The sequence below is a fragment of the Mobula birostris genome, chromosome 8 (genome assembly GCF_030028105.1).
Source record: "Mobula birostris isolate sMobBir1 chromosome 8, sMobBir1.hap1, whole genome shotgun sequence".
Classification (NCBI taxonomy): domain Eukaryota; kingdom Metazoa; phylum Chordata; class Chondrichthyes; order Myliobatiformes; family Myliobatidae; genus Mobula; species Mobula birostris.
Window position 1 is genome coordinate 16695818 of NC_092377.1, and position 13516 is coordinate 16709333.

The 13516-nt window shown below is 38.2% G+C and overlaps 1 protein-coding gene across 4 annotated transcripts in view; it reads left to right on the plus strand.

Annotated features, from left to right (window-relative positions):
- The window catches only part of akt3a (v-akt murine thymoma viral oncogene homolog 3a), a 484690-nt gene that overhangs the window by 387736 nt on the left and 83438 nt on the right, over nt 1–13516 (plus strand). For all 4 annotated transcript variants that reach the window (XM_072264837.1, XM_072264839.1, XM_072264838.1 and 1 more), the window contains 2 exons: nt 7352–7417; nt 12053–12121. In XM_072264837.1, the coding sequence (XP_072120938.1) occupies nt 7352–7417; nt 12053–12121 (135 nt within the window). The remainder of the gene's footprint in view (nt 1–7351; nt 7418–12052; nt 12122–13516) is intronic.

Here is a 13516-nt window from a genome sequence, read left to right on the forward strand (position 1 = left end):
ATAATTAGTTAAATGAAGATCACCTTTGTGCAGTCGAAGTGTTTCAGTTGATTACAGTAAAGAAATACCCATACCTGGAAGGTCAGACTGCTGGTGAGTCAGTATCCTGGCAGAAACTAGAACATGAAGACAAAAGTACACCCCAAGCAACCAATGTTCTCTCTAATTTTTAGTAGTCAGTGTGCGCAAAAATCTTATGTTGTGTAAAGTTTTTTCCTGTGACAAAAGTATGTGCGCACTGAATGCACACATGGCACAGTTTATGTAGGTTTACAAAATATTTGACGTAAAACTGCACAGAATAACAACAAAATAACATACATATTTAAGTCACTCAGTTATTTTTTCTCTCTCCTGTCTTTGGCATTTACCCATTCTTTGTAAACTCTATCTAGACTAATAGAACTTCCATCCAATTGATAGCTTTTGATTCTCATTAACATATGCAAATGACATTCACCCAAACCAGATGACCCCAATAGGTGGACCATGGGCCAAGTCCGGACCGCGAGAACCAAATGTCTGAACCGCACCGACCCATTGGCACTTACGTGAATGCACCTGTCAAAACATGTAAATAAAGCACGCGCTCCTGTAATTTATTTTAACCTCATCCCACACCGTACATTTGACCTACGCCCCCATAGAGCGTGCAGTGCCGAGTTGATTAAAACGTGCGCAATTGATATGGTTGGCGAAGTTTTAAGTCATGGTGAGAAAACCAAGAAAACGGTTGTGGAGCTATTAAAGATGGTGCCATTGTCGGCTAACACGGCAGCAAGAAGAGTAGAAGTTTTAGCGGAGGAGTGTTTTTCCAATCTACTCACCGATTTTGGAGAAAGCAGAAGCCATATCACCAGCCATAGACTTATTCTGTGACCAAACCGATTTGGAAGAGCTATCTGAGTTCACAAGATGTTTTGAAGGGAAGACCTTTCGGGAAGAGCTACTTTGTTTGCTTCCTCTACCTGGGTGCACAACTGGGGAAATAATTTTTAATGAATTAACATAGTTCTTTGAGAAGAATGGCTTGGATGTGAGCAAAATTGTGTCCGTTGTCACCGATGGGGCTCTGTCCATGGTGGAACAACACAAGGTCTTGGTAAGCAGGTTTGTTGCTGTTAACCCAGCACTCTTGGCATTTCATTGCATTATTCACAAATCATTGTTGTGCACTAAACTGTGTGGGGAAATGAAAGAGGCGATGGATACTGTGACCAGACTGGTAAATTTCGTTTGTGAGAGTTCTAGTCTGCAACATCGTCTTTTCAGAGCATTGCTGGAGGAAATTCAGTGGAACACAAAGATCTTTTGCTGCATAATGATGTTCGCTGGCTGAGCAAAGGCCGTGTGTTGGAGAGGGTGTGCGATCTGCACGATGAGGTTGTGTCATTTTTGTCCAGCTTGCAGAGCCAAAAAGCCCAAGGATTTAAGAGGTTTTTAAGTGACAACAAGGTGATGGCACATGTTCTTTTTTTTGTGTGACATCATGTCTCACCTAAATCAACTTAATCTGCAATTACAAGGCAACAACCACAATGTTACGGACATGTACTAGGCGATTGAAGCTTTCTGGTCAAAGCTGAACCTTTTGGAGAGAGACATTCATGGGAGAAAGTTGCACTTTCCACGTCTGTGGGAGCATTGCGAGAAGAACGAAATGCGGGAGGATCTAGTGATGAAGGATTTTGTGATGAACCTGGCAGAAAACTTCAGGGAATGATTTGAAAGCTCCCCTAAACTCTCAGGTGACACCCTCCTCTTCCTGAGACAGCCGTTCTTCATTTCAGCTGACGGCCAGTGGACTGCAGAGGCCAAAAGGCTGGTGCCTTCCATAGATGAGGCAACTCTTCAGATGGAGGTCTTGGAAATGGGGACATCTGATTTGCTCAAAGCACAACACAAGGACGTTGGGGTGAGTGACTTTTGGATTAATGTGGTTCCCCAAGCTCAATTCAAAAACACGAGAGCTATTGCAATGCTTCTACTCGCACTGTTCCCCTCCGCGTACATATGTGAGTCATCGTTTTCTTCAGTGAACTCTATCAAGAACCAGGACAGAAACAGACTCTCCAATGCACATCTGGGCCAGTGCCTCAGGATTGCCACAACAGAATACAGGCCCGACATCAGAACGGTTGCCTCATCCCGTCGCTGTCACTTCTCTCACTGATTGGTAGAGTGAATCAATTTATTTTTGTCCATTTGTCAATCTTATTGTGGTATAATAATATTATAACAACAATAATACTGATAATTTCATTTATAGCTACACTTCATACTTCAAATGCTACATAGCTTAATTAAAAAGAACAAATAGATTAAATGAGAGAACAGAAACAGTGGAAAAGGCAGTACTACTAAAACACTTCGTGTGGAAGAGAAGTGGTGAAGACTACCATGTTTACAGTGTGTGTGTGTGTGTGTGTGTATGTATATATATATATATATATTTTTTTTTTTTTTTTTTTTAAAGTCCCAGATGAGTTCTCAATGTGACAGCTGACAGTTGTGATAGCTAGAGTCATAATTAAATGATTGGTTTTGGACTTATTTTAGTGCATTTTTTTTTCTTCTGTGACCCAGAACAAAGGCTTTGAGAATCCCAGGCCTAAATTATTACTACTACTACTACTACTACCACTACTACTACTACTAATGGTAATAGCAGCAACAGCAACATCTGCCCATAAAACAACTTACTGGCGCAATGGAAAAAAAACCCTGGACGTTTTGACCCTTGGCTTGGCATGCTTGACATAATTTGGCCCTTGTAGAAAACTAATTGGGGAACCCTGACCTAAACTGTTTCTCACCTTGTTTTTGAGTTGATTCATTAGGCTAAAACCTCGCTCACAGTCCGCACTAGACACAAGAAAGGTTCCCCCAATGTCCATCAACTATACAAGATCGCAGAACTGTTCATTTTGAAGTACAAATGCCACCATTTGAGCAAAGTTTGAAATCAGTTTGGATTTAATTTTTTCTTGCACGGAAAATTTGAAATCATTAAACTGTATAACTATTACAGTATTTTCAGCTAGAAAATCATGATATTTTAGACATAAGGCATTAACTTGTTCATCGCCAAATGTGAAGTCACAATCTGCAATTGTGGAGAAATCAAAAGCTGACCATTCTTGTACCTCATTTTAAGGAAACCTTTTTTCTAAGTGAACATAAACACTATTTATAAAAGTCAACAGTGAACTTGTATCTACTGTGAATTTTTCTTCACGTTGCTGGCTTAGCAAAACTTTAACTTTGTCACTCCTCAACATTGTCTCCCAGATACTGCTTTCTTATCTTGTTAATTTTGCCTCGCGCAAAACGAAGTGAATCAATCGGTGTCAGGTCACTGTTTTGCAGAATTTTGCACAGTGCAGCCAGTTTATCAAAGACATCACTTAAAACCTGTAAAGCTACTTTGTATGTGATGTTTATCAATTTCTTGTGACAGTATTTAGTCACAGGGTCAATTGACCGATCTTTTTCAATAAAAAGCTTAGTAAGCTATCTACAGAATTTGAAATAGATCTTTGTAAACTTTACGATATGAACACTGTCCGCCAAAGATGGCTGTCACCGTGATGCAGCTGTACAAACTGGAACAGGAAAGGTGAGGTGACGTAAATTAGTGACGTGCATTGTGATATTTGAAAACTGACTAACTCGTTAACAGAAACATTTAACTAAAAGATTATTTTCAATAAGTATAATTATTAATTACTACATTATTTTAGGTAACTAATCTTTTGTGCACACATTAATTTCTTTTGTGTGCTGGTTGAAAAATGTGTGTGCACACGCACACTCGCACAGCTTAGAGGAACATAGCAAGCAACTCTGCGAAAAGGTTATTGAAAAGCACAAGTCAGGAGATGGATATAAGAATATTTTCAAGCTACTGAATATCCCTTGGATTGCAGTTAAGTCAATCATCAAGAAATGGAAAGAGTATGGCACAGCTGTAAAGTTGTCTAGAACAGGCCGTCCTCAGGAAAGGAGTGACCGTGCAAGAAAGGAACTAGTGTGGGAGGCCACCAAGAGACCTATGACAACTCTGGAGAAGTTGCAACCTTCACTGGTTAAGATGTGAGAGACTGTGCATACGACAACTGTTGCCCAGTGCTTCACCAGTCGGAGCTTTATGGGACAGTGGGAAAGAGAAAGCCACTGTGGAAAAACATTCACATGAAATCTCAGCTAGAGTTTGTCAGAAGGGATGTGGGAGACTGAGTCAGCTGGAAGAAGATTCAATGGTCTGATGAAACCAAAATTGAGCTGTTTTGGACATCAGAATAAATGCTGTGAATTGGTGTAAGCCAAACACCACACATCATCAGAAACACACCATCCCTACCGTGAAGTGTGGTGGTGTCTGCATTATGCTGTGAGGATGCTTTGGTGCTGTAGGCCTTGGAACACTGGTGGAGCTAATATGAATGCAGCAAAATACAGGAAAATCCTGGAGGAAAACCTGATGCAATTTGCAAGAGAACTGTGACTTAGGAGAAGATTTGTCTTCCGGCAAGACAATGACCCAATCATAAAGCCAAAGCTACACAGGAATGGCTTAAAAACAACAAAATTAATGTCCTGGAGTGGCCAAGTCAGAGGCCCGACCACAATCCAATTGAGAATTTGTGGCTGGACTTGAAAAGGGCGGTTCACTTATGGTCCCCATGCAATCTGACAGAGCTTGAGCAATTTTGTAAAGAAAAATGGGGAAAAATTATAGTGTCCAGATTTGCAAAGATGATAGAGGCCTATCCACACTGACTCAAGGCTGCCAAAGATGCATCTTCTAAGTACTAACTTGAAGGGGTAGTATTTGTGCAATCAATTATTTTGTGTTTTATATTTGTCATTAATTTAGATCACTGTGGAGATCTGTTTTCACTTTGACGCAAGTCTTTTTCTGTTGATCTCTGTCAAAAACAGCCAAATTAAATCCACTACGATTCAATGTTGTAAAATAATAAAACATGAAAACTTCAGAGGGATGAATACTTTTTATAGGCATTGTATGTACTTTGATAATAAATTTGCTTTGACCTTGTCTTTGAACATTCTCTTTTCTCATCCCGGAACCTTTCTCTCATGTTAAACCCTGTTTAAAGTTTTTCTCTAACTTCTAATAAGTTGTAACAAACTTAAAACATTTCTTTGATGCTTCTGCACAGATTTTGCGTTACCTGTTTAATATTGCTGGTATTTTTTAAATGGAGATGTTCAGAATCCACATTAGTTTGCTTTTGTATTTCTGATTTTCGGCAATTTTGTGTTCATACTGTTCTATAATTTTACTTTATATACTTTGATAAGACTTGCATTTGGAAAAACATGGCCTGCTTTGGACAGTCAACATGTCATAATGCAAACAACAGGAATTCTGCAGATGCTGGAAATTCAAGCAACACACATAAAAGTTGCTGGTGAACGCAGCAGGCCAGGCAGCATCTCTAGGAAGAGGTGCAGTCGATGTTTCAGGCCGAGACCCTTCGTCAGTTAGTCCTGACAAAGGGTCTCGGCCTGAAGCGTCGACTGCACCTCTTCCTAGAGATGCTGCCTGGCCTGCTGCGTTCACCAGCAACTTTTATGTGTGTTGCTTGATGTCATAATGCAAAGCGGTTGTGCCTTAGAAATGCTTTTTTTTTTTGCAATGCTTGATGAGAGTAAGGATGGGATCCAGGATAAATTGCAAGTAGTAAGAGTAGTACCAGAACTGCAGTAGAAGTGGAAGGCTGTTATTTTAGCGGTAAGCAATGACCGGTTATATTCCGCAAGTATTGGTGCTGGGACCTCTGTTGTTTGTGATAACCAGTATATAAATGATTTGGATGAAAATATAGATGGGTGATCAGAAAGTTTGTAGATGATACCACAACAGTGAGATCTAGATCAATTGCAGTGATGTGGCAGATAGAATTTAATAAGGCCCCTCTATAGCATTGAAGTACAGAAAGAACTTAGGGTGCAGGTCCATAGTTCACTACAAGTGGCTATGCAGTTGTATGTGGTAAAGAAGGTGTCTGTGATGTGTCCCTTTATTGGTAGGGGTGTTGCATATTAGAATAAGGAAGTCATGCTACAGTAATCTAAAACTTTATAACGGGATGACCAGAACACAATACTCCAAGTGCAGTCTGTAGGGTACTTCAAGTGCTATCTCCAAGTAGAGACTGTGGAAAAGATACAGAAGAGGTTTAACAGATGCTGCCTGGATTAGAGGGTAGGAGCTACAAGGAAAGGTTGGACAAACTTGGTTTGTTTTCTCTGGAGCGTTGGAGACAGATAGCGATCATAGATGTTTTAAAAATTACGAGAGGCATAAATAGGGTAGAGAGTCAGAAACCCAGGGTAGAAATGTCAAAGAACTTACTGTTAAGGTTGGAGGGGGAAGTTTAAAGGGAACTTGAGGGGCAAGTATCTTTATAAATGAGTGGTAATGGCCTGCAATGGGTTACCCGTGGCAGTTTAGTGGAGTTAGAGGCTTTTAGATATACATATGAATATGAAGATGATGCACCAGAGGAGGAAGTTTAATTTTAATTGGTATCAAAATTGATACAACAAGGTGGGCCAAGTGGTCTGTCCGTTGCTGTACAGTTCAGTGTTCTTAATTTTTTTAAGCTGTATATTCTTTAAAAAAGTTATAAAGTTTCTTCATAATGTTAACTTTAACAAATGTTAAAGTTTCCATTTATGATGTTTCAGACATCTGACAGCAAGTGTAATTTACCATGAACAAAATACGGGGTTCAGTAATAGTTTTACTCGGCCATCATTTCTTTGCCATTTTGAATCCTAAAAGTTGCCTGTTTAGCATTCTTGTTCATATAGGTATTTAAGCAAAGGATTTTCATATTGAATCAGATATTTAATGTTTGTGGAAATGAAGCACTCCAGACTAAATATACTTTTCTAAGAAATATCTTAAAGATAGCTTTTTCAATATTTTCTGTTACGTGACTTTTAATGTTCCATTAGAGCAGCAAAATGGTTACACTACTGGGCTAGTAATCCAGAGGCCTTGGTTAGTTGCCTAGATATGAAATACCACAATCATAGGGAATTTCAGTAAAATTTGATTCTGAAGTAGAATGCTTATTATTAAATAATTATTTATGATATCCATAGATCTATCAATCGGTCTTGTTTTCATAATTTAGTAATTCTTTATAATAAAATTACTAATCAAGAAACATAAGGACTGCCTTATAACATCAGTATTTTTGGCTGACATTTTTTTTATCAAGGTTAAACCTACAACAATAGAAAATAATTATGTTGAAGTTTATTCATTTCTTCAAAATTAAACTTAAAAGTTGTTTTTCCCCTTTATTAGGATGAAGTGGCACATACCCTTACAGAAAGCAGAGTATTAAAAAATACTAGGCATCCATTTTTAACGGTAAGTACTAAAGACCACACCAGTCTTTCTGCTGTCCAGGCATCAATGATTGTGAGATGCAATTTTTTGTCCTGTTTTTCTTTTAAATGTAATTTCAGTACAAATCAGATCTATAAATAATGATTGATATAATGCTTGTGATTGTTATTCTGTAATGGAATTAAAGTATTGAAACAGATCCTACAGAAACAATCCTGTATTTGGGAATGACCATGCATATAATATGAGGAAATTATTTAACATAGAAGAGCAAAAAAAAAAATCCAGATTGGAAATCTGAAATAAAAACAAAGTTCTGGAAATTCATAGCAGGTCAGGCAGCACCTTTGGAAACACAATTAATATTTCTAGGTCAATGAGTTTTCATAATATATCCATCCAAATGAAATGTCATTCACATTAAATATTACTTTTTCTTTCTTCATGGCAACTGCTAATCTGAGTATTTATATCAGTTTGTTGCCATTGCAACCAATCTGAATTCAGGTAGGGTCCTTGAGGAATATAAAGAAAACAGCTAAGAACTTAGAATTAGGAGGGATAACAAGGACCATGGAATTTAATACATTAAAAACAAGAGGGTATCCAGAGAAAAAGCAAAACCAGTCAGTCAAGAACAAAGAAGGTAATTTTTATTCTCAGAGCTAGAAGAAGTGGGTGAGATAAGAAATGGGTACTTTGCAACAAGGAAAAGATCTATAGGATAATGAGATCAGGAATCTATGTTGATATCCTGGGGCACGTTGCTATTGAGGAAGTGGTGTTGGATATCCTGAAGAACATAATAAGATGGAAGTTGCAACAGCCTGATGGGATCTACCCCTGGTTATTGAGGGATGCTAGAGGGAGAATGCTAGGCCTTATGGAGACCTTTCTGTCCTCTTTAAGCACAGGTGAAGTCCAAAAGGACTGGAGAACAAGCAGTTGTTGTTCCCCTGTTCAAGAAAGCAGTAAGGATAGTCAGATAATTTATAGGCCAGTCAGCCTCGCATCAGTAGTAGGGAAATCACTGGCGATCATTTTTGGGGATAGGACCCACACAGATTTGATAAAGCATTGCATTATTAGGGATAGTCAGCTTGGCTTGGTGTGGGGAAGATCCTGTTTTGCACACTTGATTTAAATTCTTGAGAGGCTGATAAAGGTGATTTAAGAGAGTAGGGCTGTAGATGTTTTCAGCAGGACTTCTATAAAGCATTTGATAACGTCCCTCTTGTAGGCTCATCCAGAAGATTAAGTCATGGGAAATCCTTGGTGACTTAAGTAGAGTGGACTCAAAATTGGTTTGGCCATTGAAGACATTATTGAAGGAGTCTTATTCTGATTAGAGGTCTGTGACTAGGGGTGGAGGGGGAGTGTCCTGCAGAGATCTGTGCTGGAACATCTTGCATGTGATATTTAAGCTTTTAGCAAAATCGTTGGTAGTTGATTAGTAAGTTTGCAGATGTCACAAAAATTGGCTGTACTGCGGATAGTAAGGAAAGTGTAAAAGGATACTTAAGGATATAGGCAAGTTTGAAGTATGAGCAGTGAAATAGCAGATGGACTTCAGTCTGACCACTGTGAGATCTTACACTTTCTGAGGTCAAACTGGAAAGTATACAGTAAGTGGTACATGCTTTGATATTCGGTGGGATCTTGAGGTACAAATCCACAGTGACAGCACAAGTGAATAGTGTGGTAAAGGTGGCATGTGTCATGCCTGCCCTCAGTAAGTAAGGATGTTAAGAATGAAAGACAGGAAGCCATGTTGGAGCAGTGTAAAACCCTAGTTTGTGATGTATGTTCGTACCACTGGACCTGGAATTCTGAGGTCGAGAGAGTTGTACTGCCCTTGTGATATGGCTTTTCCACTGTAAAAACTCTCCTGCACAGGTTTTCAGTCATCCTTGGACGTGGCGGACAACCACCATTTTCTCAGGGTGGAATTTCAAATACGAGAGAGCAGTTGTTCAAAGTGAGGAGGAGAAACTTTTAAGAACAATGTGAGGCTAATTGCTTGGCATGTGCGCCTAGGAGATTGTGGAAGCAATATGATAGCAGTGTTTCAGATACAGTGCCTATAAAAAGTATTCACCCCTCCCTCCCCCTTGGAAGTTTTCATGTTTTATTGTTTTACAACATTGAATCTCAATGGATTTAATTTGGCTTTTTTTACACTGATCAACAGAAAGACTCTTCAGCATCAAAGTGAAAATCAATCTCTACAAAGTGATCTAAATTAATTACAAATATAAAACACAAAATTATTGTTTGCATTCATATTCACTCCCTTTAATATGACACACCAAATCCTCAACTGGTGCAGCCATTTGGTTTTAGAAGTCACATAATTAGTTAAATGGAGATCACCTTGTGCAGTCAGAGTGCTTTGATTAATTGTAGAGAAAATACACCTGTATCTGGAAGGTGCAACTGCTGGTGAGTCAGTATCCTGGCAAAAACTAAACCATGAAGACAAAACAACACTCCAAGCAACTCTGTGAAAAGGTTATTGAAAAGCACAAGTCAGATCGATACAAGAGAGTTTCTAAGTCACTGACTATTGCTTGGAGTACAGTTAAGTTTTTCATCAAGAAATGGAAAGAATATGGCACAGCTATAAATCTGCCTAGAGCAGGCAATCCTCAAAAACTGAGTGACTGTGCAAAAAGTGGATTATGAGGGAGGCCGCCGAGAGACCTATGACAACTCTGGGGGAGTTACAAAATTCAGTAGCTGAGCTGAGAGAAACTGTGCATACGACAACTGATGCCTGAGTGTTTCACCAGTCACAGCTTTATGGGAGAGTGGCAAAGAGAAAGCTATTGTCGAAAACACTCTCATGAAATCTCAGCTAGACTCTGAAGTCAGTTGGAAGAAGGTGCTATGGTCCAATGAAATCAAAATAGAGCTTTTTGGTCAAGAATAAATGCCGCAAGCTAAACACTGCACATCATCAGAAGCACACCACCCCTACCGTGAAGCATGATAGTGGCTGCATCATGCTGTGAGGATGCTTCACTGCATCATGCAGTGAGGGTGCTTCACTGCAGCAGGCCCTGGAGGGCTTATGAAGGTAGACGGTCACATGAATGCAGCAAAATACAGGGAAATCCTGGAGGAAGACCTAATGTAGTCTGCAAGAGAACTGCATCTTGGGAGAAGAGTTGTTTTCCTGCAAGACAATGTCCCAATGCATAAAGCCAGACCTGCACAGGAATAGCTTAAAGACAAAGTGGCCAAGTCAGAGTTTAGACCTCAATTCAGTTGAGAATTTGTGGCTGGACTTGCAAAGGGCTGTTCACTCATAATCCCCGTGCAATCTGACAGAGCTTAAGCAGTTTTGTAAAGAAGAATGGAGAAAAATATACTAAATACTGCTTGAAGAGTGTGAATACTTATGCAATCAATTATTTTGTGTTTTTTATTTGTAACTAATATTGATCACTGTGGAGACCTGTCTTCACTTTGACATGAAGGAGTCTTTTTTTCTGTTGATCAGTATTTTTTAAAGAAGCCAAATTAAATCCAAGGTGGTTCATTGTTGTAAAACAGTAGAGCATGAAAACTTCCAAAGGAGGTGAATATTTTTTATAGGCTGTACATTTAGATGGGCACATGAACTGGGAGGGAAAGGAGGGATATAGATAGTGTGTACGGGATTTGTTTAATTTGGTATTATGTTTAGTACAGGCATTGTGGGCTGAAGGCCCTGAACTTGTGCTGCACTATTCTACGTTCTCTTATTTGTACCAGCAGCCAATTGTAATTCATAATGAAGATGTAATAAAAAGGATTACAATGAAGACATAAATAAAATATACTTAAATTTTTCCAGCATTATTCATTGGAGCCACTTAGTTTTGCTTATTAATGTAAAATAAAGCCTTAATTTGTATTTATGACTGGATCAGATTTCACTCCTTTCAAAAAGGTCATGAAAATAAAAGGTTCAAATTTAATGTAATGTTATTAGTACATATTACACCCCAGTTACCATGAATTAATTGTCATCAAAAGTGGCACTTCAGCTCTGTGCACATTATGTTTCCTGATTTTAAAGATGTATATTTTTCATACTTAAATACTGGTGGTGCAGTGAGATCAGTGCCGGGCTCGAGAACAGAAGTTCCCGAGTTTGAACCAGTGACAGACCTCTCCCGAGCGTGCTCTCCATCCATGTCGAGTTGATGTCGAGCTCAGAATTCAACCTCATTTTAAAAAAACACTGCCACCTCCAGTTTAAATTCCCACGCACAATATTATGGAGGATCAAATACCCAATACCCCCAAATTATAATTTTACATTTTTTTGGAAAATTTGTACATTTTGAAATGCAAAAGTCTAGTAAGAGAAGGCTGCAGTTAGATAGTCTGTACAAATGAAATCTCACTGGAGTAAATAAAAGTTAGTCTAATAAAAATGTGCCATAAATCTTGTTCCTATGTTTTGGTTGATTAAAAACACCTGGTGTCTTTAATGTTTCATACTATTACTGGAACTGCTTCGAAATGATGCTTACTTAGCCATTTGTTATTAAAACTATTAATAAGAAGTGAAAGCAGTAAAATACTGGCTAACTCACTGCTGTATTAATAAAAGTTAAGTAATACACAAAGTTCTCTCTACATGTATGGTTATTTTTATTGCAGTCTTTGAAGTATTCTTTCCAAACGAAAGACCGTTTATGTTTTGTCATGGAGTATGTGAATGGTGGTGAGGTAAGTTTTTTTTTGAAGAGAGAGCTGTGGTGAACAATCTGGTATTTTGTATTTATTCTGATGTCATTAACTATTTCATTTCTATTTTTTCTAAGAAATTTTTTTTCATTTAAGCATGTATCAGTTTATAATGGAGTAAATCGATTAATTAGTAACATTGAGATTAAAGAGAAAATTATCTTTGTACTAATCAATTTGGTAAAACTTTAATTTTGATATAAAGATATCAATATGGTTATAAAGAACATCATTGAGTTACGAACGTCTGTTAAGTTTTTAAATTGTTCGAAATCAATTCAACACAGTGAATGTTTATGTGTAGAAGTGCAGCTTCAGGCTCATGTGGCCACAGGAATTCCCAGTATTGTAGGATCCACTATATTATATTTTAAATAGGGCACTGTCTGCATGATTATATACTACAGATGTTGAACTTTGCTTTTCTGTGTCATAGTTTGAAATCTATTCAGTTCCCATGTTGTAAGCAATATTTATTTGTGGTAGTCGAACATTTCTTATTTTGTTATACTTTGGAATTAGTTCTGTTTCTTACCTACCAAAAAATGTAATTTACCTCATTTTTCTAACTGTACAATCGAAAAGCTGGTTTATCCAAGCTTTATGTATAAAAATAATAAAAGTGGGATGAGCTCTGAAAATGGGTCAGCATAAGGAATTATGATATGATTTCAATCACAGGAGCGTGGTCGATGCAAGGGCAAGTCTGGCAACTTAATGCTTATCTACAGCCTTCTTCAATGCTGTCAGTGAATCTGCTTCCACCGCTTCTTCTGACTTTGCATTTCAGTTACTCAACACTGAGAAAGCAGTCCCCTTCAGATGCCCACTAAATCAATGTTCTCCTGTTTTATTTTTCTTTCCTATGGGGAAAAGTTTTGTGCAGGTAACCCCATGTGTTATCCCTCATAATTTTATATACATCAATCGTGTTCAATCTTAGCCTCTGCTGTAGGGAGAAAAGACCTGAAATGCAACAACCTGATAAATCTCATCTGCACATTCTCCTGTGCTGTTACATTTTTATAGTGTGATGACCAGAGATGTTCACAGAACTGCAATTGTGGTCTTGACGAATGAAGATTTGTAGATTGTTTTATTATTGTTACGTAGACTGTCTTGCGTACCATCCATACGAATCACTGTCATGACAACAGTGCATCGAGACAGTACAAGATAAAACAATAACCAAGAGTGCAGAATAGAGCTTTTGAGAACACAAAGTGCAGTGCAGGTAGACAATAAGGTTGTAAGGTCAAAACGAGGTAAATTGAGAGTCCATCTTGTATTAGGAAATCATTCAATACGAGAAGGATAGAAGCTTGGTTTTATGTGCTTGGTAGAACTTCCGTTCCTTAGTATTCCCTGGGACCCTAC